Source organism: Epargyreus clarus, unplaced genomic scaffold, assembly GCF_041222505.1.
Source record: "Epargyreus clarus isolate Ecla_fem2 unplaced genomic scaffold, WU_Ecla_fem_2.2 ptg000015l, whole genome shotgun sequence".
Classification (NCBI taxonomy): Eukaryota; Metazoa; Arthropoda; class Insecta; order Lepidoptera; family Hesperiidae; genus Epargyreus; species Epargyreus clarus.
In genome coordinates this window covers 8779847-8806279 of record NW_027332223.1, presented here as the reverse complement: position 1 = coordinate 8806279, position 26433 = coordinate 8779847, and the positions used below count along the sequence as shown (strand labels likewise).

Below are 26433 nucleotides of genomic sequence, written 5' to 3'. Positions count from 1 at the left end.
TCTATTTTTTGCCACAGTCCCGTGTTGCGCTATTTAATTTTTCGCGGGCTTTTTCAGACCTCTATTTTTTTTGTAAATGTTGAACAAACATTTACTCGGCTATAAATGCTAAGAGTTAATATTTTTTATAAAACAGTCAAATATAATTTACGTAAATATTGTATTACACATAATAGTACGTAAAAATAAAACGGATATTTTTCTTATACAAAACAAATACCTGGAAAGATAAAAGTAAAAGTAAATTAAGAATATTAATAACAATTAATGTAAAGCACTTTATTAAAATAATTAATATTTAACAACCTTTTTCGTTATTTAAAACGCGTGGCATTGTATGATAATATCCTTGTTGTATACCACAGATAAAGTTTTAAAAATAATGGTCATAATAGTCAAACGTCAAAATACTGTGATGAATCTGATTGTTAGTAAGAACAAAACTCGTTAGAAAGTGTCAATAAAATAATTGGAACTAACATAATAAGTAATAAATGCATTTAACGAAAGAGCTTTATATTTGCTCACAAAACCAATGATAAATTTATGAAGTCATTGTAGGCACTAGACATCTCATTTAGTTGTTAGCCTTGAAGTAGATGTCATCTAAATGAGTGTTGTTTATTTTACATTTTAGTGATATTAGTCGTAATTTCGCGATTATATGGCTCTGATATTTGACTTATGTGTTGCAACCACTTGGAAGAGGCATGTTTTATCCACGTATTCGGGAGAAAGGTGTCAGTTTAGTAGTTGTCAGCTGGACTTGCCTGGTCGTTCTGTGCGCTGCATCCACGGCGCCCTGTGACAAGACGCGCAGGGTCTTTACCGAGCAAAGCGGAATTATCACCGATGGACCCAGTAATTCTAACTACACACAAGTTAGTCCACGTCAGAATAAACTACGTTTAACTGCAGATCAGGAAGTGTTAATTAAACTGCTGCTATTTTCAGGATTCACATTGCGAATGGTTAATAAAAGCGGCCAACAAGAGCCAGTATATTACGCTGAGCTTTATTCGTATGGGCACTGAATGTTCCTATGATTATGTATTTGTATATGATGGTGATTCCTTTGATGCCCCTTTGCTGGGAAGTTTTAGTGGGAAAACTGACCCCCAGAATGTTACTGCTTCTAGTGGATATGTGAGTATAACATCTTTTATAGAGTTACATATAACACCATGTGTAATTTTATAACAAGTTTTTTTAACATACATTTACTTTAAATTGTTGAATAAAACAAAAGGAAAGTCATATTACTTAAAGTCTGACATTATATATCAAAACTTGTCTATCAATTATGTAACTGAAATTGTTGCAGATGTTAATACTATTGTACAGTGATACAAACTATGTTCTCGATGGATTCCGAGCCACCTATGCCATATACAACTGTCCCAACAACTGCACCGGGAGGGGTCTGTGTATCTCGAACAAGTGTTTCTGTGTGGGCCGGTGGGGTGGACCAGACTGCAGTGTGGAACTTTGCCCTAATGGTTGCTCGGGAAATGGACAGTGCAAAGGGGATAGATGTTTATGTAAAAAAGGGTACGTAATTTTTTGATTTTCGACAAATATTATCGTGGAATCGAGACATTTTAATATGTAACAAATACTATACACGGTTTTGATTTATTTTTGTCTGTATTTATTAGGGTATATATTATTCAAAACAATGAAACATACTTAATGGAACCTTGATAAATAACTATTGATTTTCCAGTTTCTGTTGAATTTTTCTTAGAAATCATTCTTGATACTTATGCAGTTGTATAAAACAGGAAACTATTTTCTAGGCTGTTGAACATTGCCAATGGTACTACAAGGTTAATTAAAGATTGTCCTGCCTCGTTACAGTACCATTAAATTACTACAAATGTATAATTAAGTGAGGTAAATCTTTTTCTACAATTTGCAAAGGCAACATAACATCTTAAGATGTGACAAAATTAAGATATTTATTAAACAACTGACTGGATCACAGTTGTGGACTTTGTGACAACATAGAACTAAAATAAATACTTATTTACATATTCAATTATTTGTCTGTCAGTGTAAACTCGGACAAATCTTTCATTGACATATAAGAAGTAAATAAATAAACCACAGAAATATGATCTTTGGGTAAGGATTAGACTGGATTGGAAATGAATTTTAATTTCAAAAATCTATATACCTATATCAATATGACAATAGGAAACATGCTTTATTTAAGAATTTATGTTATGTAATATGAATGATCATTGATCATAAGTGTACAAAACACAGTCACATAACCTGTAGTAGCCACACATATACATAGATGATTATTTGGCTTGTGACAAGAACATAAGACATACAGTTTCATAAAATAGCAGTTTCTGCTATTTGTGCCTAAGAAATTGTGCAACAAAGTATTTTAATTGTTTATTATGCACAACGTCAAATCATGCAAACAAGAAATATGTGCATACAAATATTACGACTGCAATAAACCCATTTACTTGTTATGCTAGCTTGCTAAATGTCTAATTAACTGTGGACAATAATTATTATTGTATATGTAATTGTAGATAAAATGCATTGTGTTGCTTTATTTTTCATAAAAAAAATATGTTATTACTTCACTTTGCTTAATTATACAACTTATACATGTTTATGTACATTTTTGTATATTGGTAATTTATTTTTTATAATTGATTTGGTATACATAGCCAAATTTTGATATTTTTGGTGTGACTACCATCTAGATGGATGTATATGTATTATACATTTTTAACTGAAATTTCATTGTATCTTCTGTACCTTATTTGATTAATAGATGTTTTTAACCAACTTTAAAAAAAGAGCTATGTATGTATGTAAGTTTGTATTCTCAAAAATGACTGACTCTACTTAGAGATGATTTTCATGGCTTTTTTTGGTCTTTGTAATAGTGAACAGTCTGTCATGATATTTAATAGTGTAGTTTTTATTTATTTCTGTTTTGCTAAACGAAAAGATATTTTACACAAAAGGTGTACTTATTATTAAAAATATTTTCTCTCCAGCTGACATTGAGGATATAAAACATACAAAATCCCTTTTTCAGTGGGTGTAAATTAGTATGTTTACTTTACATGTTATGACTCTCCTGACAAATATGAGGCATACAGTTTTTCTTAGCCAATTATACACAAGTTAAAAAAAATAACTATTATGGTTGTTTAGCACCATTGTGTCATTTACTATAGTTGCATAACTGCTATAAAGGAAATAACAGGTATTTTAAAATTGCAATCTTGTGCATTATACAATTATACTAGCTATGCCTTTTTCCTATTCTATGTTTTGTTTGAAGTTTGTGGTTTACTTTTTTTTCGTTATACTAAATATTAACCTTATAATTTCATTGATTCTTATGAAGTACTTTTTAAAATTGTATTTTCCACAAATAGAGTTGTCTTTATACAAGAACATCATAGCCAGATCAGATTTAAATTAGTGATGATGACCACACAATTTCATGCATTGTAAACAGCCAATTACACATTTATGTACATGTACTATCATTGACCTTACTTGGTAGGTCAATGGTACTTATAAAATGATTTAACTATGAATAAATACCTAAACATGAATATTTTGTTTCAGCTTTTCTGGGGAATCATGTTCACTGAAGCAAAATGACAAAGAAGGGAATAGTTGGCATTGGCTCTCTCATACAGAAAGTGGCATGACAAAGAGAGCTGCACACTCAGCAGTCTATGTGAACCATACTGACTCTCTATATGTGTTTGGAGGATATGATCTGAATAAAGTTTTAGGGTTAATGGAGATTTATAGGTAAGTTTATTTATGATATTTTTATCTCATCTATTATTATAATTTATTTTACACAAACTATTTATGTTACAAAAATGGAGGCCGGCAAAACATTACAATTTTCTTCTGTAGAACATTGAGTGTTATTTTAAATGTAAGATGATAAAACTAACAAGTATCCATTATTTAAAAGGCATTGTTATGGTTTATTATTTTTACAGATTTTCTACTAGTCAATGGTATGATGAGAATGGAAAGGTTTTACGTAGGTATCCTACAAATGAGGAGATTGATAAATCATTACTAACTTTATTTTCCAAGGTGAGGAACAAATTATTGTTTGTGTACTGAATGTTGTACATTTGCCAGAAAAACTATCAAACTAGAAGACCTTCAACACTTTTTATAAGAGCAAAATTGTATTGTAGTGTGCTACATCCAGTTGCATGCAGTTTGTGAAGCATGACAATAAAAAGTATTGTTTACGTTTTTCGTACTTTTGTTTTTGCAGGGCAACATTGATGGCAGCGTGCAAATTGGAAATAGGAGCTCACTATTTAATTTACTTTTAACGTCTTTTTCACATCAAGACAAAACAACATTACCTCTTATGTATTCTCACCCATCTACATCATATTCTGAAAGCTATTTACAATTTACCGACCGACCTGAATTTGTAAGTTCATCTACAAAGAGTAATTTTTCTAAACCGGAGCCGAGGTACGGTCACTCAGCTTGCGCGTACGGCAGTGGGTTTATTTTATATGGCGGCAAGTTATCAGATGGCAGCTTATCATCCGAATTATGGTACTTTGACGCCGTTGCGAACATTTGGACCTTGAGAGCTGTAAATTCAACTTTCACTCCGCCCGGTTTAACGCGACACACATTGACCGCTGTAAAGGATGAACTATACTTGTTTGGCGGGAGCACGGTCGATGGGGAATTTTCATCCAAGTAAGTATAACACTTTTAAGTTTGAGGCAACAAATATTACTTACTATTCTTCATTGTATATTAATTTGGACATAATATATGTATTATGTAGCATATATTTAAAGCTAGCTAAGGATTAATTAAATACTGTATTGATTATAGTCAAAATACATAGCATAGAATATTTTTCTAGTGTTATTCTAAATATTTTTTTAGTTTGTATAAAATCCAACTGGGTGATATAAATACGGAGTCATGGGAAAAGGTGCAGGTTCGAGGTGGCAAGGAGCTGGACGTGCGGGTGGTCGCGCACACGGCGGTATATCACCAGCACTCGAATTCTATATTGGTTTATGGAGGCGTCGTCGCTAGTGTTGCCAGGTATGTTTATTTTTTATTTAGGGCTTATAAGAAAAAAATAACTTCAAATAAAAAAAACCCTCAACCTTTACCACAAAAACATCTTTAACCAGCTAAAAAGAATTTATTTTATCATAGTTATGACCATCCTCCATCAAGTAGCTATCAAAAAGGAAATTAAATCAAAATCGGTTCATCCAATTAGGATTAGGAAATATGATGACATAACAATTATGTACAATTTTGCTAATGCAATGTTTTAATTTTAAGGTTTTCTAAGCTCTCCGACAGAATGTTTGAATTCGATCTAGACTATAAACATTGGAGTGAAATACATTATCCAAGAGCTCATTTACGTGACACATACGTCCCACGAGAAAGAGCATTCCACACATCTACAATTATAGGTAACATTTTTACTATATTTACTATATCTAACGATATTATATAATATCGTTTTACACAGAAAAATGACGATATAATTAATTTCTGAATATTGCAATTTTAGGCAACTATTTAGTCGTATTCGGTGGTTATTCTCATCGGCATAACAGGGAGGAGATCTGCTACGACAGTCAAATGTATTTGTACCATCTTGGTTGCCATTCATGGATACCGCTGGACATATTGGGAAAGACGCGGAAATACTACCCGAAAAAACAAGGCGTATTCGCTCATGCCGCTGCTTTGAAACCCCCTTCTACTTTGCTTATTGTCGGAGGATATCATGGAAATGTTAATGGTATGTAATAATTGATTAGAGAATTTGTAAATTTTATTTCTTTTAATTCCATACCAATCCAAATATTTCTGTTCCCTAAATAATGCCCCCCATAGCGCAAGTTCAATTTGCCCTGGAGCAATAGATTGTTGAAGTAAAAGGCAAATTAAAATTATGTAATTACGGTAACGCTATAGTTGGTGCGATTTTGCCACCCCAAAAGTGCCGTACCACCGTCTCCGGTACGCTATGCCTTATGTTGTAGGACAAAAAGAGCTGAGCTTATTCAGGAGGGATAATGACACTGGCACATTATTTAATCTTCAGTAAAATCTTATCAACAATTTGCAGGCGATCTCCTAGCTTACGTAGTTCCAAGCTGGCATGCTGGCATCACGAACAAAGATCCCGAATCCGCCTGCCCCAAGCATAGATCTCAACCGGAATGCCTTGCGGATCCCGAGTGCGGTTGGTGTTCTGCCGATGACGTAAGTTCATTTTTCATCTTTTTATTTTACAAGCATGCGAATTTAAAGTGTTTGGCTGTTTTTATTTATATTTTCCTTATTTATTGCATATTTAATTTTATAAAACCGTTTTAAGTTTGCTTAAGTGTTTAAGTCCTTACAGGTAAGTTTACAAAATTACTGAACAGATTTAAAAGGAAGTTTGCGTTAAAAATAAAGAACTTTAAACTCGGTTTGCTTTTATAATAAAACTGTAGGCTGGTATTTATGTACCTGGGTAAATTTTATGTAGTTATACTAATTAGCTTAAGAAAAATAAATTCACTGAGATGATTTAATGTACATTTTGAAAAATTGGTGCTTATGAATTTCTGACTTCAAAACTTTATACCAACAACCGTCATTTCCTACACATTAAAACTTTTGTATAAATTAAGAATATTTTATAAAATTAATGTGTTTCAAAAATATATTTTTACCTCTTTATCTGTTTAATATTCACCTGTTTCATGAAAATGTTGATTACATTTTTATGTGAATAATGTGCATTGCCAGTTATATAAACAGCGTTGCGCTATTGTTTCGTTTTTATGGTATCGTGTTAAATAACAAACGTTGTTATACTAATATTATTTTCAGATTTGCTACGGAAGAACGGTTGGATCGAATTGCACGACCAACTTGCAGTCGATCCGATGTGGGGGCATCTGTCCCGCCCTGGGTGACTGCCACTCGTGTCTTATACACGGACCACCCCTAGACAAGAAGAATACCACAAGGACGCCTTTGTCCTCAGTCAGTACGAAGCTGGGCTTGTACCAGTGCAGTTGGTGTGTCCAAAATGCTCGCTGTCATCATAAAGACGGTAAATATAACATATGTTGTGTAAAGTGTCTTCACAAAGTAGTAATTGTTTATATTCATAATTCTTTATCTGCTAGAATAAGGTCACAATAATAGCTCTATCTAATATGTAGTTGTTTTTTAGATAGTTATGGCGTCTGTGGAGAAGATACGCCTTCCGAAAATCCAGGATGGTGGGGCACAACAGGCACGGAAGTAACGGATCCTGAACAATGTAAAGTTCTGGACAAACGACCAGGCCTCACATTCTTGCGATATCAACAACCGGCAGATTGGAATCACCCGGATGGTGTGTCTGTTGTAAATGCGACTACTGTAGATTGGGGGACCGGAGGGACTAGCAATCATATCTTCAGTGGTACGAGTGAGGCGAGACTTAGGGGCTGGTTACATATACCACAGTATTGGAATGGAACCGGGGAAACCATACACATCTGTGCGGGCTACTCGAATTTAACGCTGACTTTAGGGGACAATGACGAACCGACTGCAAACATCTCCGCGGATCCTTCTGCTTGTGCGGCAGTCAACTGGCCAAACTTATTTCCGGGGCGGCTTTCCGTCAACATGCACGCTAACGATTCCTTGCATCTCGGTCCGTATCCATCTCATCACCACGCTAAGATGGAGTTGCTTCATAATAAGTCACAAGAAAGTGCGAAGGTAACTTGATATTTTAATATATTTTGATACACGCTTATTAATATAGTCAAATACCTACTTAGTTTTTCATAATTCTTTTAGGTATTCACGTTTGAATTCTTGGAGCCATACTCGGACGGGCAATGTTCGAACTACGACAACTGCCTCCTGTGTCTGGCGGACGCGGCGTGCGGCTGGTGCGAGCTGAGCAACCGCTGCGAGCCGCGCCACGTGGACGAGCGCGCGGCGTGCGCGGCGGACGGCGAGTGGCGCTACCTCACGCTGCAGCCCGCCGCCTGCCCCAACTGCTCCAACTACATCAGCTGCGAGCGCTGCGTGGCCGGCAACTACTGCGAGTGGTGGGGCGAGGAGGCGCGGTGCGCGCGGCGCGGGCGCGCGGGCAGCGCCGTCGTGGACGCCAGCGAGTGCCCCGCGCCCTGCCGCACGCGCCTCGCCTGCGAGCACTGCCTCGACGAGCGCGGCCGCTGCGTCTGGTGCGAGGCCACGCGCCAGTGCTTCAGCTTCAGCGTCTACACCAGCGAGTACCAGTTCGGCCTCTGCCGCGAGTGGCTCGACCGCGCCTCGATCCCCACCGACGAGCCCAACGGGAAGGTCAACCAGTGCAAGTCCTGCCAGGCCAACGTCCAGTGCTCGACGTGCCTGCGGAGCATGGGCTGCGGCTGGTGTCACTCGCACGAGAATCCCATCAACGGTGTGTGCACGGAGGGCGACTTCACCCGCTCCCATGCCGACTGCGCGTCCCTACTGAATGTGACGGCGGCGGACGCCGGCTGGGCGTACGCGCAGTGTCCGGACGTCGATGAGTGTGGCCTCGGCCTGCACGATTGTCACGAGCACGCGGTTTGTAATAACACGCATGGATCTTACACCTGCAAGTGTAGGCAAGGTTACATCGGGGACGGAAAGAAGAGTTGCATGAGAACCTGTTACAATAACTGTGTCCACGGGTATTGCCTCGGTTCTCCGCAATATAAATGTCATTGCGACTTGGGCTGGACTGGTGCCGACTGTTCTATAAATTGCATGTGTCACAATCATTCCACGTGTAAAACTGGAGTGGGTCGATGCGATGAGTGTCAAGACTGGACGGAGGGAGAATTTTGCGAATCATGTAAGCCTGGCAGCCACGGTAACGCGACTACTGGACAGGGATGTCGACGATGCGACTGCAACGACCACGGCGACGAAACGCGAGGTATTTGCGATGTTACGACTGGTGAATGTATCTGTAAAGACAACACAGAAGGACAAAATTGTGAACACTGTAAACCGAAATTTTATGGAGATCCAAGGCATGGAGGGCGGTGTTACTATCAATGCGAGCCAAGAGGAATGTTGAATGCATCCCAGACACAGGGCATTGGCTCATTTAAGACCGATCCTGACATAAAATCTGTTGGCCCTTCCAAGGAATGTCTGTGGATAATTTCTGCTGAGGATGTTAAAGATTCAACCGTACAGTTCACCGTTAATTCTTCGACGTTCAATGTGCCATGTGATCAAAATGCGGTCTATGTGTATGACGGCTTAGGCGGTGTGCCTGATGTCAGTAATAATCAGCAGAGCCAACTTTTGGGCGTATTTTGTAATGGAGCATCTTCAGGGGTGGTAGAAGCTCGGAGCGGAAACTTAACAGTTCATTACAAACAGAATCAACCAGATCAAGGTTTTGAAGGTGTTTACAAGATTGTAGCTTGCGACGGTTACTGTCCGTGGCCGAGAGTATGTAACAAGAGACACTGCGTTTGCCGCGAAGGTTTTGGAGGACCAGATTGTAATGTGGAAATTTGTAGAAACAACTGCAGTATGTACCTTAAAGGAGGGGTATGTGACACGAGCTATGGACGATGTCTGTGTAATGATGGCTATGGTGGTGATGACTGCTCTATTAAACTAGATAAGACTCAGTTAGTCTTCACCGAACTATTCAATTCAGATTTTCTTTCTGAGGGCTTGGATCACTTACGGAAAACATTACCGAGATTCGGACATAGCTTAGTTGCTGATAGACGTGGCCTATGGATGTTTGGAGGATACTCCCTTTCGCACGGCCCTTTGAACGATATACGATTTTACGATACGAAAAATAACACTTGGATGCAGGTCACTGTGGAAGCTACATCAGATCCAAAGATGCCTGAAGGTCGTTACTTTCATGCTGCCGAAATCTATCACTCGAAACAGAATATATATATCTTTGGAGGCTTAAGTTTGCAAGAGAAAAGTGAGCAAAATAAAACCTTAGGTGATTTCTGGCAGTTCAGCCTTAAGGAACACAGGTGGAATAATATCAAAAACAAGGAAGAACAACCTCCGCCCCTCGCGGGTCACACTTTAACCTTACAGAAATATCAAGATTACGAAAGTTTGGTGCTTATTGGCGGATTTTCGTTAGAGGAAGGTTTTATGGAAGATGTTTGGGAGTTCGATTTAGATAACGATAAATGGATCAAATTAAATTGCGAAGGTGCTCGACCGTTCGGGCTTATCGGTCACAGCACCGTATACCATCCACCTTCACAGAGTTTGTACGTATTTGGAGGAATCATATACATGTACAATGGAACTCAGGTATCAAACAAGCTCTTCTCATTTCACTACCCTACAAAGACGTGGAGCGAATTGCCCGTGTTCCCGGGTATGAGTGGTTACGACAACTTACCACAAGCAACATATTTACACTCGGCAGTTACGACCTACGACTACATGATTATATTTGGCGGCAAAACGGTTCCAGATAACAGATCAAATTCGCTAATCGCTTACATTTACAGCTGTAACCAATGGGTGAAATTATCAAAAGGTTTGTTTCGAACTTTACGCATTATTTTGTAATTTACTTACATTCACAATTCATGTACCCCTATAACCTTATTTTTATTTTAAGGTACAAGCCTAATAGACCATCCGCCGCCGCGAACTATTGCACACGCGATGGCGATCGACGTAGAAACAGAAAACGACTGGAATGTTTACGTAGTGGGCGGCTGGACGGGCACTGCGAACTGCCAAGTGACACGCATAACTCTACCAGAAGATCTATGTTCCTTATGGAGCTCTAGCAAAATTGAGTGTCGCAGTCACATGGGCTGTAGTTTTTGTAACACCGGCAATTTTACGAAATGTTACTCAGTAGACAAACCTGGGTGTGAAGGTAGCGATAGAATATCGACGAATGCGGGAGCAGCTTGTGACGCTGAGTTAGTTTCGAGACGTTCCTGCGAGAATTTCACGACATGCACGTCGTGTTTGGCGGCTTGGCCCTTGTACCCGGAGGAGAAACCAGCTTGTCGGTGGTGCGAATCGTGCGCTGCCGCAGTGGGTTAGTATGTACTGATTATTTAAAAAAAAATCCTGTACTAACAATGCACAGCTTTAATCGGTGGGTATAGAAATTCGAAATTACGAATAGAATGAAAACTATGGCTGGAATTCCTTATATAATAGGGATAAGCATTAAAACTTATAATAAACATTATATTTTTCAGGTGAATGTGTGCCTACGGACGAGTCTTGCACAAGTATGAAGTGCAACGCTGGAACAACTTACATCAGTGACGTCGGCCAGTGCCCAGAACTGAGATGCGTTGCGTCTGATTGCGAAAAGTGTGTTTCTAATCAATGTTCTTGGACAAGACTCGTTAATCGAGAAGGTAAATTTAATTTAGATTTTTTTCTCTACGAATTTTTATATCAAGTAATTTGGATAATTTAAGTTAATAATGTACACTTTTTGTTTTCTCAGGGCAAATGGCTAGAATAGCAGAAGATCCATCCGAGTTTTATAATTGGAGTTGTGCAATAGTTGAAGAGCCGGGTCGTACAAGTCTACGCGCCTACGCACTTAAGTTGGGGCATTCATACTTCGGTGGATCTAAGGACGAATGCCCCAGTCGATGTCACATGTACGACGATTGCCAGTCGTGTCTCAGTTCTGATGGTGCGGAAGGTGGGGCGTCCGAATGCCACTGGGCGAGCTATCTCGGGACCTGCATATCGCCTGCATACCAACCAATATACTGCGCGGGAGGAGTTTGTGGATTGGTTCTAACGAAAGCAGATAAAAATAAGTGTCCGGCCCCGTGTGGAACTTTCGAGCAATGTTCGGAATGTCTGCATCACTCGCACTGTGGATGGTGCGCAGTGGAGGGCGAGAACGGTGAAGGCGTGTGTACTGAAGGCTCCATCGATTCCCCGCTCGATTACTCGACGCGCACAACGTGTGCGGCCGTGTACAACAACGTGCACCAAACGAACAACACCAACGATACCTTCTCGTGGCACTACACGCGCTGCCCGCCTGAAAACGAATGTGAAAACAACCACCACCAGTGCAAGGCGGAATCTGAGGCAAGAATACTTTTTTTACATATTGTTTTTACTTAGCGATACAATTAAAATTACTCAGTTTAACGTAATGATTATAAGGAACATAGATTCGGACACAATTGTAAAATTTTGATACCAATATTTACTAACGATTAAGTGTTTTTGATTTCAAACAGTCCTTGACAGTTAAAATTTGACAGATCCTGTCTCCTACAAATTGCCATATTTTTATCTTCGGTAGGAAAACATTTGATACATTATGAATAAATAAATATAACTATTCTGACAAGGTTGGGATCTTGTCAAAACACTGATCTCGTTGTTCTAATGAACATACTACTACAATAAATTACTTTATTTTAAAGTATTGTACGTGGGATGTGTGAACATATAGTGTTGTACAGGTGTACCGCGACCTATCAGCGGGGTTGACGATGAAATGACTTTTGTATGCGTTGTGTGAACATATCGTGTGTTGCAGGTGTGCCGCGACCTACCAGCGGGCTACGAGTGCGCGTGCGGCGCGGGGCATCGTCGCTTAGCGGGCGCGTGCGCGGCGGTGTGCGCGCAGGGCTGCGTGCGCGGCGTGTGCGTGCAGCCCGACGTGTGCCGCTGCGACTTCGGCTACGTCGGCGCCAACTGCACCATCCAGTGCCAGTGCAACGGACACTCGCACTGCGAGGGGCCCGACAAGCTCGACAAGTGTATCGAGTGCCACAACAACACTATGGTGAGTGTGCTTCGTAAAAAAAACGGAAATGGTTTTTGACGTGACAATGTCCTATAATTCGATGGAGCCGGTTGCACGCACCAAAAAATATGACTCATGCGGCGTTACCTCGCTCTGAGGCGTTCCATTTAAGGCTTGAAGTGCAAGCGAGAGCACGGTATGAGCAACAAAGAGGCACAATCGGTCTCCGCGTATTTACCTCCTTCTCTATATCCATACAAAATATCTATCAAACAAATAAAATTAAAATTTTCTTGTGAAAAATGCAACCATTCCATCAGTATTTTCTTATGACGTTGTCACGTTCAACTGTCGTCAGTAAACCGACTTTACAGACAACCAATTTTATAAGTATTTTGTAGAATGTACATAAATTTGTTTTAAGGAATCGTCTCCAATTATCCAATAGTAAACATGTATTATGCTTAATTATTATCAAATTTAATAAAAACTTACTTTAAGTTTTAAAAATAATAAGTATTCAATATACATTCAATAAAACTATACCTATATATTTTAAGTTTAACAATAAAATTAAATCTTATATATTCCTATTTTTATTTATTTTAAACTAGAAAACGAAGTAAAACAAAAAATTTACCCTATATAATTTCATACTTTTCAGGGAAGCCAATGTGAGAAATGTAAGCCAAACTTCGTGGGCGATCCCACTGACAACGGGCAATGTATTCCGTGCTCCGTGTACTGCCACGGACACACGACGGTGTGCACGAACGACGCGGAGGGCTCGCAGAGCTCCCGCGACGGCAGCTCTGACCTAGAGGAGTACTATCGGGAGGGTGGTACGACGGCGAAGGCTCGCTGCGTGCGGTGCGCCAACTACACGGACGGGCCACGCTGCGAGAAATGTATTGAGGGATACTTCCGGGGCTCTGAAGATTTTAGAGATCCGTGTCGACCGTAAGTTGCATTTATGTTTTATAAATGCAGACAATAACTGACAAATCAACATACAAATATTTTCCAATACAAAAACCTGTTACATATAACATCAGTCATCAGTACATATACAAAACCAATTGTAAAATTTGAAATTCCCTAGCAGCTGTATTCGTTCGTCACGGAAGATCTCAATCAATGAAATCCAATTTTGTCATCTTAAACAAAATTAGATTCAAAGGAGAATGCCCATTTTTGGTACTGATTTTTCTCATGCGTCAAAATGAAAGTAATATTAAAATTACTTTTTGATTTCTTTACATAATTTGTCGATCAGAATACTTTCTTTGAACAGGGGATTCCATTTAAGATAAAATAAGACGAAATGTTGATTGTTGTTCTTAAAAATTAAAATGGCGGAATGTTATACTCGGAATTCAATAAGATATATTAGTGTTTCGACTAATGATTTTTCTCATGCATCAAAATGAAAGTAATATTAAAATATTTTTTTTATTTTTTTATATAGTTTGTCGATCAGAATAGTTTCTTTGAACAAGGGGGTTCCATTTAAGATAAAATAAGACGAAATGTTGATTGTTGTTCTTAAAAATTAAAATGGCGGTATTTTATACTCGGAATTCATTATTTTAAGGTTTTTAGGATTATTTTAGGTTTTTTTACCTACTACCTTTAAAAGTAAATGGAATATGTTAATCGAACTACATTATAGGTACCTACTATCAGTTAAAACCGACCATCAATCTATCGTCGGATATTTTCGATTTTAAGGTTATGTAACATTTCGGTAAATAACTTCAGAACCCGGGTGCTGATCTAAAAAATAATTATTGGTGGTAGTATTTGGTTAATTATACATCGTCCACAACAAGTTTCAATTTGATGCAAATCTGGACGGCGGTCCATACTTTCATGGGCATTGTCCTTTCAAAGAAATAAGTATTTCTATTATATTACATTCAAAAGTAACAATACATCAATAATGTAAAATAATAAATAATTATTTATCGCTACAGTTGCGAGTGTCACGGTCACGGCGACACGTGTGACCCGGTGACGGGCGAGAAGTGCAACTGCGGGAACAACACGGAGAGCGACGTATCGTGCCAGACCGCCAGCTCCAGCAAGAACTCCGCGCAGGAGTGCTGGCGATACCAGTGCGTCAAGTGCAAGGACCTGTACATGGGCGATCCCAGGAACGGACATCAGTGTTACAAGACGCTCAATATTGAGAACAAGCTGTGCTTTGACGGGAAGTCTATTGGTAAGCTCAAAGTTTGCAATTATTCTACTAAATTTTGTGCATTTTAGCATGTTTATATTATGATTTTCGAAAATAATATTTTAACGCCTATACGTTTTGTTTTCAGATGAATGCAAAATCAAGCCACGCCCACTTTACCCTGGACAAACTGCCTTCGTTGCCATAAATCCGAGATACATGAACGTGGATATACGACTAATAGTGGACGTTACACAAGGAGCTGTGGACATATATTTCAGTCCAAACGACAGTTCTTACGTTGTGTCCGTGAATTCTACGACCGGTGCGCATATGGTCGGGTTAGACCCGATGTATTACAAGCAAGAGTCGATGCGCAACATGCTGACATTTGATAAAGTTCTCCAAACTACGTGGTACAATGTAAAAGCGCACTATATCTTAGCAGACTATGTAGCCGCAGAATTGGCTACATATATAACTGTTGACAAAAAGAATGCACTTGTCCGCATACGTAATCTCCGCAGACGGCTCATTCTGACTCTACCGCAAAGCAAACACGATTTGACCCACACTAAGTTCTACTTAATCATACGCGCTAGGCACGTGCACGATGGTGCGTCAAGCATGGGAGTGATCTTCTTCAGGCAAGACCAACTGCACATTGATTTGTTCGTGTTCTTTTCGGTGTTCTTCTCTTGTTTCTTCCTGTTCCTGGCCGCGTGCGTGGTTGCTTGGAAAGCGAAGCAGGCGGCCGACGTGAGAAGAGCGCGAAGAAGACATGTCGTTGAAGTAAGTAAAAATAAGATGATAAATCGAGTAAATATAAAAATCCACTAGCAAAAGTAGTAACAATTTATGAAAATGTAAAATTAAAAAAATGATTTATTGATTTTCAAAGTACAATTTATATTTGTCTGGAAATTTATACATTTAATATATTATATTATTATATCATTTTTTATGTTTAAAAGATTTTTTAACATTCGCAAACATAATATAACTATAACGATAATATTACTGTCTGTACTATTACTGATTTTCAAGAGGATGTTGTAGGGAACGATGTAGGTCCTGCTACTAAGTAACCACCGCCACACCTTTTTCTACCTCATAACAGCAGTGGTAAACGCTGCTGTGTTTTGGTATGAAGGGTGCGGTAAGGGAGACATACTTTTCCGAGGTGTTACAGCTTAGTCCTTAGGGGTAGCGGCGCACCTGTTGCCGACCTCAGGAATATTTAGATAGGATTAGTTCCTATCTGGGGTTGATTACAGATGTCAATGGGCGAAAGTACCCATTTACCATCAGGTGGACTGCATGCTCGTCTGCTACTCCCATATTATAGAAAAAAAATCAAGTGTATAGGTTATTAATACTGATAATTATGATATGGTTCGTGGTACAGATGTTGCACATGGCGAAGCGTCCGTTCGCGGTGGTGCGCGTGGTGCTGGGCGCGGCGTCGCCGGGCGCGCGGCGCCGCGACCTGCGCCCCGTCGCCATCGAGCCCACCGCCGACGCGCGCGCCGCCGTCACCTCCGTGCTCGTCAGGTAACGTGCTCATAATCTTATATATAAAATTCTCGTGTCACAATGTTAGTTAACGTACTCCTCCGAAACGGCTTTACCGATTTTTACCAAATTTGAATGAGAATCGGCTACTATCAATTTTTATACCCCTAAGTGATAACGGTTGTTTACCCTTAACATTTTATTTATTTATATGGCAACACAACGTTTGCCGGCGTTTGCGTCAGCTAGTAAATAAATAAAACAAAATAAAGTTCCGTTATTTCAGGCAACTAAACGACCCATCATGTGTTAGTTACCATTTATTAATTTATTTTATATTAACATAACGTAACCGGTGATGCTTTCGAACTGTGTTGTTGTTGTAGTAAAATATAATAGCACGAATATTAAAACGCACAATATTATTAACGATCCACATTTCATTATTTTGTGTTTGTTAACTTCTGTTTAATTATTCATTCTTCCGGAACACACTATATAACCTGGCGACTACTAATAAAGTGTTCGTGGTCAGGTTGCCGGGCGGTGCGCGCGCGCCGGTGCGGCTGGCGCTGGCGTCGGCGCTGGTGCTGGTGGCGCGCGCGCCGCCGCCGCGCCCGCGCGCGCGCCTGCGCCGCCAGCCCTAGCGCCGCGCCGACACGCTCTAACCTGCACAGGGTACGCACGTTTATATTATACTGAACGTTATAGCCTAGTGGTTAAGAAACTCGACCTCTTGATCGTAGGGCCTGAGTTTCAAATCCCAGGCATAGGCAAGCAAAAGAATAATAATAACCTCTGTTTTTTTTTTAAGTTATGTGCGTATTAAAAATTAATCATCACTTGCTTTAATTGTGAAAAAAAAAACATCGTAAAGAAACCTACATACCAGAGAAATTTAAAAAAAAAACGTTTTAAGGTATGTGAAGGTCTACCAATTCAAACTTGGCCAACGCGGTAGACTATGGCCTAATCCTTCTTATTCTGAGAAGAGACCCGTGCCCAGTAGAAAATGAATAATGAAACTATTTAATTAGATATCAGGGATATTATATTGTACAAAAAAAAAATTCACATTAATCTCCCTTTAAATTTCTAAAATTCTGAAAGGGATAAAATACGTCGTAGATCCATTGCTACCCGACTACATGGCACGGATCCCCCATCAAATGAGAGGGGTTAAGGAAACACTATACGGGCCACATGCAACACTTCGTATACTTTTGTAAACATTTTTTAACAAAACTCTGATTTGTAGATGCTTTAAGCCACATGCTTTAATTTTTAATTCGGACATTAAAAAATCAGAGATTTAATCTACATAGTATAAACAAATGGGTTCTAATCATTCTAATTGAATACTCGTAGTTTTAATTCTATGATCTTAAAAACTATAATAGTATATTTTGCTTTTCAAAGGTGTTATCTTTCATCACATGAACGCCGTGCGCCGCTCCCGACGCCGCGGCCCAGTGCCCTCCCACCTCTGTAAATTCAGTGTACCCAAATAATGTATTTGATAAGCGATTGTCTATTTTATTTGGTCTATTTTTTGTGCCGTATTATATTCCGTCGTAACCTTGTAGCCAGTAGGTATTTCAAAAAGTAAAAGTCCACTGGCCAAGCAAGAATTCTTCTGAAGCTCTGCCAATTAACTATTTGACAATTATACAAAAATATCATCTTAATAATTTATAAAAAAGAAAATAGTCTACTAGAAAAATAGTTATATTATTCAGATTTTAATTTCAGTAAAACTCATTTTTACGTTGTTAAATAGTTATTTGGCTTAGACATAAAATTTAAGAATAATAAATAATCGATACGCCAATTAAAAGATAAGTAATGTAAGTATATAACTATTTATATCAATATGTTAGATGAAGTGTGTATATTATAATAATATAATATAGTCCATATATCAACAATTTATATGATATTGTAAAGCCGATGTGCGTACATTTTTAAATCATTTACTATTCCAACACTATCATTTGCCGCTCACTACTTTTAAATGGCATAAGCAAACGATTTTTGATAGATCTAAATTTTTATATGTGAATCGTGAGAGATAGAGAGACGATCTAGACGTGCCGTTGGTATAGTTCACAGTCAGAGTTAACAATATTATCGTAAAATGTAGCAGCTATTAGGGACTTGAATCACAGATAATTGCGATTTCTTTACATTGGTCATCAAAGGGATTCGATGAAATTTTGCTCATATACTTTTTCTATATCTATATTATTATATTGTAGAGATTGCAATCGTATCCTATTGAAACTATGCCATATCGTTGATAGATACAGAGCCAAAGGAATCAAAATTGGTGGTAAAATACGCGCGGGTTGTGAATAGCCAATAGTCGCAGAAGCTGTTGTGTTATTTATTTCGAAATTTTATTAAGTGATGTTAAAAACATAATTATGTTATGGCTTGTTATTGCTATATATGTTTAGAAACTAAATGATGTCCTCATGTGGTAATGTTTATTTACATAGTTAATATGATAAAGTAATAATGAGGGTGGGGAATAGCTTTAGTTTAGTTGAATCTGTTGTGTTTTAAACCTATGAATCTCATGATATATGTTATTTACCAGAAAATGTAAATTGTATCAATATCATTTTATTGTATAATATGTTCGTAGTCTTTAGGTTTTTATTTCGATGTTAAAATATAATATGGATCTGAATTGGGCTCATGGATAATTATGGTGACATTAACCTAGTGAATTTTAGGGATACTGCTATTTTATAAAAATATGAAAGCGTCCTGAAGCGCTTATATAGTTTTATCATTCAATTTTATTTTGGAAATTAATATGCAAATATAGTCAGTGTAAATAGCCATGTTATTATATAGATACACACATCAATGATAAATAACTAATACAGTAACTAAGACAGTAGAGTTGGGCAAAACGTTAAAGATTTTAAATAAAATTTCGGTATCACATTTCCGAAATTAATGTCAGTTTAAATAATATATATTATACTGCCACATACGACCGGCATTTCTGTGTCATTTGTTCAGTCATAGGGAATCTGTATACTTTTATATTTATACGTGAAATATTTTTTTACGTCTTATACATTTAAAGCATTTATTATATTCTATACGGTAAGCATGGCTCATTTTACTGATTCACTTTCTATATTATACATATTAATTAAATTGTTTTACACATTTAAACATTTGGTCAAGTTATATGTGATAAACGTTTAGTGGCAGTTATTTGGCAGTTACACTATTAAATTGCTCACGAGTAAATTAACAGTATTTTTAAAAATGGATTGTTCAATTAACCAATATAGGTAAAATCATGTTATACGCATCATTTAATTTTAAGTTTGAACTAACAATCGTATATAGATATTAATTATAAGAGAGTACTGATATTATTACTATTTTACTATTATTTGTGATCAAAATATATACCACACAAAAGGTATATGAGTCCACAACACATTCCATTTGTATATATAAAAGTATACTAAGAAAAAAATGCATAATATGAACTATTTAGATTGGGCCTCAAAGCTTTAAAATGATTATAAGTATAAAATTGATTGCTCATTCATTTTTAATGTCTTGGTTTATTTTTAGTAATGCATTTATTTATTTTCCATTATTTTATTAGCAAAAACATGAACTGTAATTCAAGTTTTAAATGTTTTTATATTATTGATAATATAATTGCAATTACGATAACATATAGTATTAATAATTATTGTTTTTGGATAATTATTACAAGCATGAATTATTGAAGCACAACATTTTATGTATCTATAATATTACATTTACAACATTTTTGATTTTGTAATCTTTTATTTACTTATCAATTTATAAAGTATTTTTAATTAAGGTGTTTTATTAGAAATTAGATTACTCTTTTATTCGAATCATTAAAATTGCTCAATAAAATATTTTTGTGTAACTTTAAATAAAATAAATGTTTGCTAAAATTATGAAATTCTGTGCTTTACTTGTTTAAGTTTTTTTTTGTATATTATTGCGTGAATGTTTATCTATGATGCTCGTATACTTTTTTAATTATATAAGTAATAATCATTGCAATGTACAATGTTGAATATTGGAAATTAGCACTTGAAAAATATATCTGAAAGTAGCACAAGTTTATCTATGCATGATTCCTTATACGCACAAAATGTGTTTTATTAACTTCACGTTGTTTTGAATTATGTATGTAATAATAAAAAAAACATGTATACATTTTCAAACTTCTGTAATATCTCAAATCTTGGAATATTAAAATAACAAACAGGCAGCTTGTTTCTATTAATTAAGAAGTGCGCATCTTGTCTACAACATACATCCATAGTGCTTGTGATACGAAATGGGCCGATCTCCTTGCCAGATGAGTTATTTTTCAAGAAATATGTTGGTGATCAAAAATAAGTCTTAAAGATATATGGTTGAGGCAATTTTATTTCTCATTCTTGCACTGGTTTTCTTGCCATATATATGCTATACAGTATAAAACCTATATCTATATATGTGTTAAAGTTTACATTTTTCTCTGCACAACTGTTGTATAGCCAAGGAAACAGCCAACCATATTTCTTTTAGGCAACCCATCACCAATATTCTTCTTAAAATATTTTTTAATAAAAATCTTTGTAATCTGGAAAGCTGATGAATCCATTTTCTTTCAATTACGCATGTTAAGTCAGTATGTACTTTTATTGTTTGCAATTTTACAAAGGCAGTTATTATCTTTTGTACAAATTTTACTTATCTATAACTCATATTCTAAATAATAACATATAAAATGATATGAAATGAATGAGCTAAGTCGAAAATTTTTACAATTGGTTTCTACACTTGTCCCATTACTATATTATATTGTGTCGATATACTTGTAACAAATTAGACGAAATTGCAAGTGGAATTAATATACATATAAATAATATTTCCATGACACTAAAGCAATAGAGTCATGACAGTCAAGTAAATGGGATTTAGTGGCAGTATTATGTGTATGTAAGCAATATGTATTTTTAGTTGATACTGATGTAAATGTTTATAAATAAAACACTGTTGGTTGTAAAATCATTTATTTAAGCTTCCCTAATATAAATGAGAACATAGAATAAATATGACTAAGCAATTAAAGACAAATAAAATTAGCTTAATTATTAAAGTAATGGTAAAAAAATAAAGATGCAAGAACAGCCTTAGATTTTTATGACTTGATATTAGCAGTTTGGCATGACCTAACATGAGCATCCAAGCTTGCACCAATAAATGTTATCTACCATATTAACCACTAGTGGTTTACATCATGGAAGTTAAGAAATAATTTTAGTAGAGGAGTTCTTTTTGAGTTAAGAGGTGGGTTTTAATCTTCTGAAGGAGCTCCTTCTTCACTGTATCAGGTACTAAAGCACGGGCCTTTGGAGTGACTCTGGTCACCAGCACGTCAAACGTAATGCTGCCCATTTCACTCTCCTTAACCATGTCACGACACAGCATACGTACTTGATCCTTCCAGCCACATTCAATCAAACGACGCCGGAGCAGTTCCTTGAACCTAGAATGTTACAGGTAATGGTTTTATTAATATTTTGTTTGTGAACTTTATGATGCGAATTTTAAATAAAATTAAAGTGTTCTGTTCAATGTGTAATGTATTGAATTCTTCTATTAATACACCCACACCACAGAATTATGGTAAATCCATTTTTATGGTAAGAAATTTATGCATACTAATCCTAACAGAATTATTGTTTGTTGGATACAGAATTACATGTTTTTGTATCGTTTTCTCTCCTGCTATGACATGTAATTTGCGAAATAATGACAAGACGAAAAAGAGTTTATGTTTCCAAATGATAGAGTAATATTTATATTCTATAATGGTTCCTTATGGTTCATAGTTAAATAAAGTGTTTATACATTTGGGGATATTGACTATTCTAATATAGTTATCTCATAATAGGTTTTGGAACAACCTATACACCTTCAGTCTTGTGTTGTTAAAAAACAAGCCAAGCATGTTCTCAAGCAAACTACATTCTCAAACTGATTTTTACATTAAAATCCTCACACTCTAGCATTCCAACAATTATCTTTTATTTTATTATCTCTAAGAAAAAGTAGCAACTTGGAGCTGTTTCCTTTCAGTACTTGCTGCCTAACTACTGAAATTACCAAATTAAAGAAGTTTACATTTATTAGGTGGCCATATGGTGGTAGCTATATCTTAGATCAGATATAATAACTAGATCAAAAATTTGGCTCTACTTTGTATAGATTAATGTTGAACAAGAATAAAGGGTTTACAAGTTTGATCGTACAAAATCAAAACAAAACAAAGCATCAGTGTCATTAATTTAATGAAATATTTACCTCTCTCGATCTCCACTGAGCACTAAGCGCTGATGGGCAATAGTGTTGTTTACCGTCATCGTTATTATGGAGATAATTCCTTCAAGTTTAGTGTCTATGCCTTTATTTTTTGTTAATTCAGGTCTTAGCTCAGCCTCCAAGAGAAAATTGAATTTGACAGATCGATATTTTAGATTTCTCGAACTTGCGCAGTGTGCAAGTGCCGGTGCCAGTGTTACCAACTCTCAAAAATATTCATCCCTAAACTTAAGTCAAAACCACCTAAAATTGCCTCAATTATTTGAAAATTCCTTTCAAATATATTTAATAAAAATAATATATAAATTTAATATAACTAAAATATAGTAAATATAATATTAACTAATAAATTAGTTTTTAATACATCTTTTACTCATCTAAGCAGTGGCGGATTTACCAGCAGGCTGAGTAGGCTTCAGCCTAGGGCGGCAGATTTGCCGAATTTGCCGCCCCAAAGTCTGCAATAAATGTTGTCGATGACTTTGTTTTCTCACTTGTCATTGCATATTCCGAGAGTAGCAGACTTCTACATTTTATAAAAGAGCTAGTTCGCCGCCCCCAACCAGTAATCGGCCTCTATACCCTCTACCCACACTTTTTATGAGTGAAAAGAGCGAAATTGCAGAAAATGTATTTTATATATTTTCCTCTTCTTACTATCAACCCATACAAGCTTGTCCTACTACTGGTTGGAGCATGCGAAATGAATGGTTTGTATCAGGGTTGTTGCTGATGCAGGTTTTTACTAGATCAGCTGATGCTGATTTTTTCAGATTAATATCAGCTGATGCTGATGCTGATGCTGATATTTAAAAATACTAAATATAAATATATTTTATACTGAGGTATTTGAGGCGGTTTCTCAATTCTACCGTATATATGTCTTTTTTATGTTTGTTCGCGGATAACTTCGTCGTTTATGAACCGAACTGGATGATTTTTATTTTGTTGGAAAAAAAGATCGACGGTCCCTACGTATAAAGCGACATGTCAAAAACGCAGGTTTACAGGAGAGCGTAATTAATGTTCAAACCACTCTAGAAATAATTCTCTATACAATTCTAAGAATATTTTTTTATTATGTTGTTATAGCTTTCGAAATATTGTACTAGTATTTTTAAATATCCGCATTTACGACACCTATTTCCTGTAAATGTTATACTTGTTCTCTTATACGAATGGTAAATCTAATAAAATACATCATATTTAAAGAAAAATCTTATATATACATACGCGTATGGACAATCCAAAGCCGTATATGCAATAAAAAAAAATTGCAATTTTTGTCATGTCGCTTTATACGTAGAGACCGTCGAGATATTTCCAAAGTAGTTCCATTAAAAGAAAATAAGGGTCTGATGATGGCAGACCAGAGAAATCGAGGGGAACTTTCAAAAATCGTAAGGGCGACTAGTGCGTTTGTCAGATTTTTAGTATGTCATCACTAAAAAAGGTGAAAAAAAATTAATTTAAAAATAAAATCGACTTCCATGTCACTACAAAGCAAAAATCAACTGAAACAAATTTTGGCTCAGCACATATCTCCGAAGCCGGCGCTCATATTGAACACGCTGTTTACACCGTTATCCAACAAAATATATTTAGCACCGACTTCAGAACCAAACCAACATTCACTTCAGCTACCCTCCACTCTGCAGTGATACAGAAGGCATTATGAATTGAATACATAATTCTGTTATTGATTGATTGAACTATGATCGAAAGTTATTGATGTCTGACCAAATTACGTTGTCAATACAATCGAATGATAGTTTGATGACAACTTGTGTTTATAAACTTCTGTGATTGGCTAAAACTCCACGTGATTTAAGCTCGGTCCCGCCTTCAACGAACACGTTACAATTTCAATATCAGCATTAAATATCAGCATCTTTTGTTGCGGATGCGGATGCTGATGCTGATATTTAAAAGAAAGCTGATAATCAGCGGATGCTGATGCTGATGCTGATATTCGCAACAACCCTAGTTTGTATATAATTTTGTGATATAAATTCGAATATAGTAAATAATTTAGCGAACAATTTGACCGATTTCAATCTTATGTATCAACTATTATGTGTTGAACATGCACTAACCTGAAATAAATCAATTAGATTAAAAAAAACCTTGAACAATGATAGAGGGATAGTCAGATAGTCTTAAGTAAAAAAAAAAAATTTTCTCTGAATGCGGTGTTTTTTTAACTTTACAATGTTATCACCATATTCTCAAATCCAATAACAGTGTGAGTTACCCGGGTTACCCGAACAAATCGAGGCGAAAAACGAAAACAACATCGAAACAAAACCACGAATTTTACGCTTGCAAAAAACACTGCGTCGTGATTAAAGACGTTCTCTGTTCTATGTTGTGTGGAGTTAGCAAATGAAATTTACAAAGGAGATGTTTCATTTTCGGCCATCTCATGTACACTATATCTAAAAAACACGAATAATTTGTATAATTGAAGAAAAATACACATATATTTTGATAACCTAAAGTATTCCGGTTTAAAAATATTTAAAATAAGCATTCCTCATTGAAATATTAAATATGGCGGAATACTGTCAATGTCAAGTTTTCAAAACTGTCGATGTCAGTCAGGGAACCTATGTGTACCCCACACATAGGTTACTATACTCTTTGGATGTCGGTAATTCTGTATTTCGCTGTTTTTGTCGTAAAGTTATTGTTACCTTAGTACTTTACAACCATGCCTTCTTTTTGGGTATCCCGTCATTATTTCTGAATTTAATTAATTATAACAAAACCACCTTTTAAATAGTATCTGGTTTTATAGATGTAAGTGCATGTCAAATTAAAAAAGAAGAAGTTGTCAATTTGATATGTGTAAAAGTGGATATATACATATTATATACTAGGAATCCAATGTAAACGTTGAATAAATATGTACTGATGAGAAGATTCCATTTCAATTCTGAATATGTTTTTGCTCTGTGCTGCTTACGATTTTGGACTGATTCTACCTTACTTGTTTACCCAGCTTATGTTTTATGGACTTTTGTGATTTTCGTGCGATCGCTGTGGATTGTGTTGACAAGGATTCAATATCATCAGGTAAAATATACATCAGTTAGTTGTATTAATCGTGATATAATCGTTATTTCTCTTTTTTAGATAACTAAAATAGCAAGACAAGGACATTCTTGGGATGACAAAATAATCAGTTATTATTGCAACTGCATCGCTGGGCAACGAACCGTACTCGTAGGTAGCTGCGTTCACATTATGACCATTGTTTGATGTTTGGGCTGAGATCGTCACAGGATATTACAGAACCTGCTACATGATTGGATGAAAATATTGATAAGGGAAGATATTGAATAAATAATGTATCTAAGTGAAGAATAAATACAATATTATGTAAATGTGTACTTAAAGTTGTTTTATTTACACGTTTAAATGTTTTAACTAAAATAAATTGGTATAGAAGTGCATATTTTGGTATGTTTGTTTTAAGTCAAGATTTATGAAAGTAAATATAATTAATGTTTATCAAATATAG

At 36.3% G+C, this 26433-nt stretch overlaps 2 protein-coding genes across 2 annotated transcripts; one reads left to right on the top strand and one right to left on the bottom strand.

Moving 5' to 3' along the window:
- Nucleotides 1–400: 400 nt before the first annotated feature.
- Nucleotides 401–21590, top strand: Megf8 (multiple EGF like domains 8). The gene is made up of 23 exons (XM_073080541.1): nucleotides 401–881; nucleotides 955–1146; nucleotides 1325–1551; nucleotides 3616–3807; nucleotides 4008–4107; nucleotides 4298–4743; nucleotides 4939–5103; nucleotides 5353–5489; nucleotides 5591–5824; nucleotides 6155–6291; nucleotides 6910–7135; nucleotides 7259–7797; nucleotides 7879–10600; nucleotides 10685–11119; nucleotides 11286–11450; nucleotides 11543–12147; nucleotides 12608–12856; nucleotides 13482–13777; nucleotides 14794–15041; nucleotides 15148–15791; nucleotides 16408–16553; nucleotides 17050–17192; nucleotides 17934–21590. Exons 1-22 carry the CDS (start codon nucleotides 711–713, stop codon nucleotides 17159–17161), a joined length of 8388 nt encoding a protein of 2795 aa, XP_072936642.1. The 5' UTR covers nucleotides 401–710; the 3' UTR covers nucleotides 17162–17192; nucleotides 17934–21590.
- On the bottom strand, nucleotides 21579–23057 carry LOC140747907 (enhancer of yellow 2 transcription factor). The gene is made up of 2 exons (XM_073080547.1): nucleotides 22890–23057; nucleotides 21579–22071 (listed from the first exon to the last, which is right to left on the bottom strand). Exons 1-2 carry the CDS (start codon nucleotides 22946–22948, stop codon nucleotides 21843–21845), a joined length of 288 nt encoding a protein of 95 aa, XP_072936648.1. The 5' UTR covers nucleotides 22949–23057; the 3' UTR covers nucleotides 21579–21842.
- Between the last annotated feature and the right edge of the window lie 3376 nt (nucleotides 23058–26433).

What these genes read in the sequence shown, in the direction of transcription:
- Megf8 (XM_073080541.1), top strand. Translation starts at nt 711, where the DNA reads ATGTTTTATCCACGTATTCGGGAGAAAGGTGTCAGTTTAGTAGTTGTC. An exon ending in TCGCTGTCATCATAAAGACG is followed by an intron (nt 7,136 to 7,258) that starts GTAAATATAACA and finishes GTTGTTTTTTAG; the next exon opens with ATAGTTATGGCGTCTGTGGA. An exon ending in TTTAGAGATCCGTGTCGACC is followed by an intron (nt 13,778 to 14,793) that starts GTAAGTTGCATT and finishes TTATCGCTACAG; the next exon opens with TTGCGAGTGTCACGGTCACG.
- LOC140747907 (XM_073080547.1), bottom strand. Translation starts at nt 22,948, where the DNA reads ATGACGGTAAACAACACTATTGCCCATCAGCGCTTAGTGCTCAGTGGA. An exon ending in CTCAGTGGAGATCGAGAGAG is followed by an intron (nt 22,072 to 22,889) that starts GTAAATATTTCA and finishes GTAACATTCTAG; the next exon opens with GTTCAAGGAACTGCTCCGGC.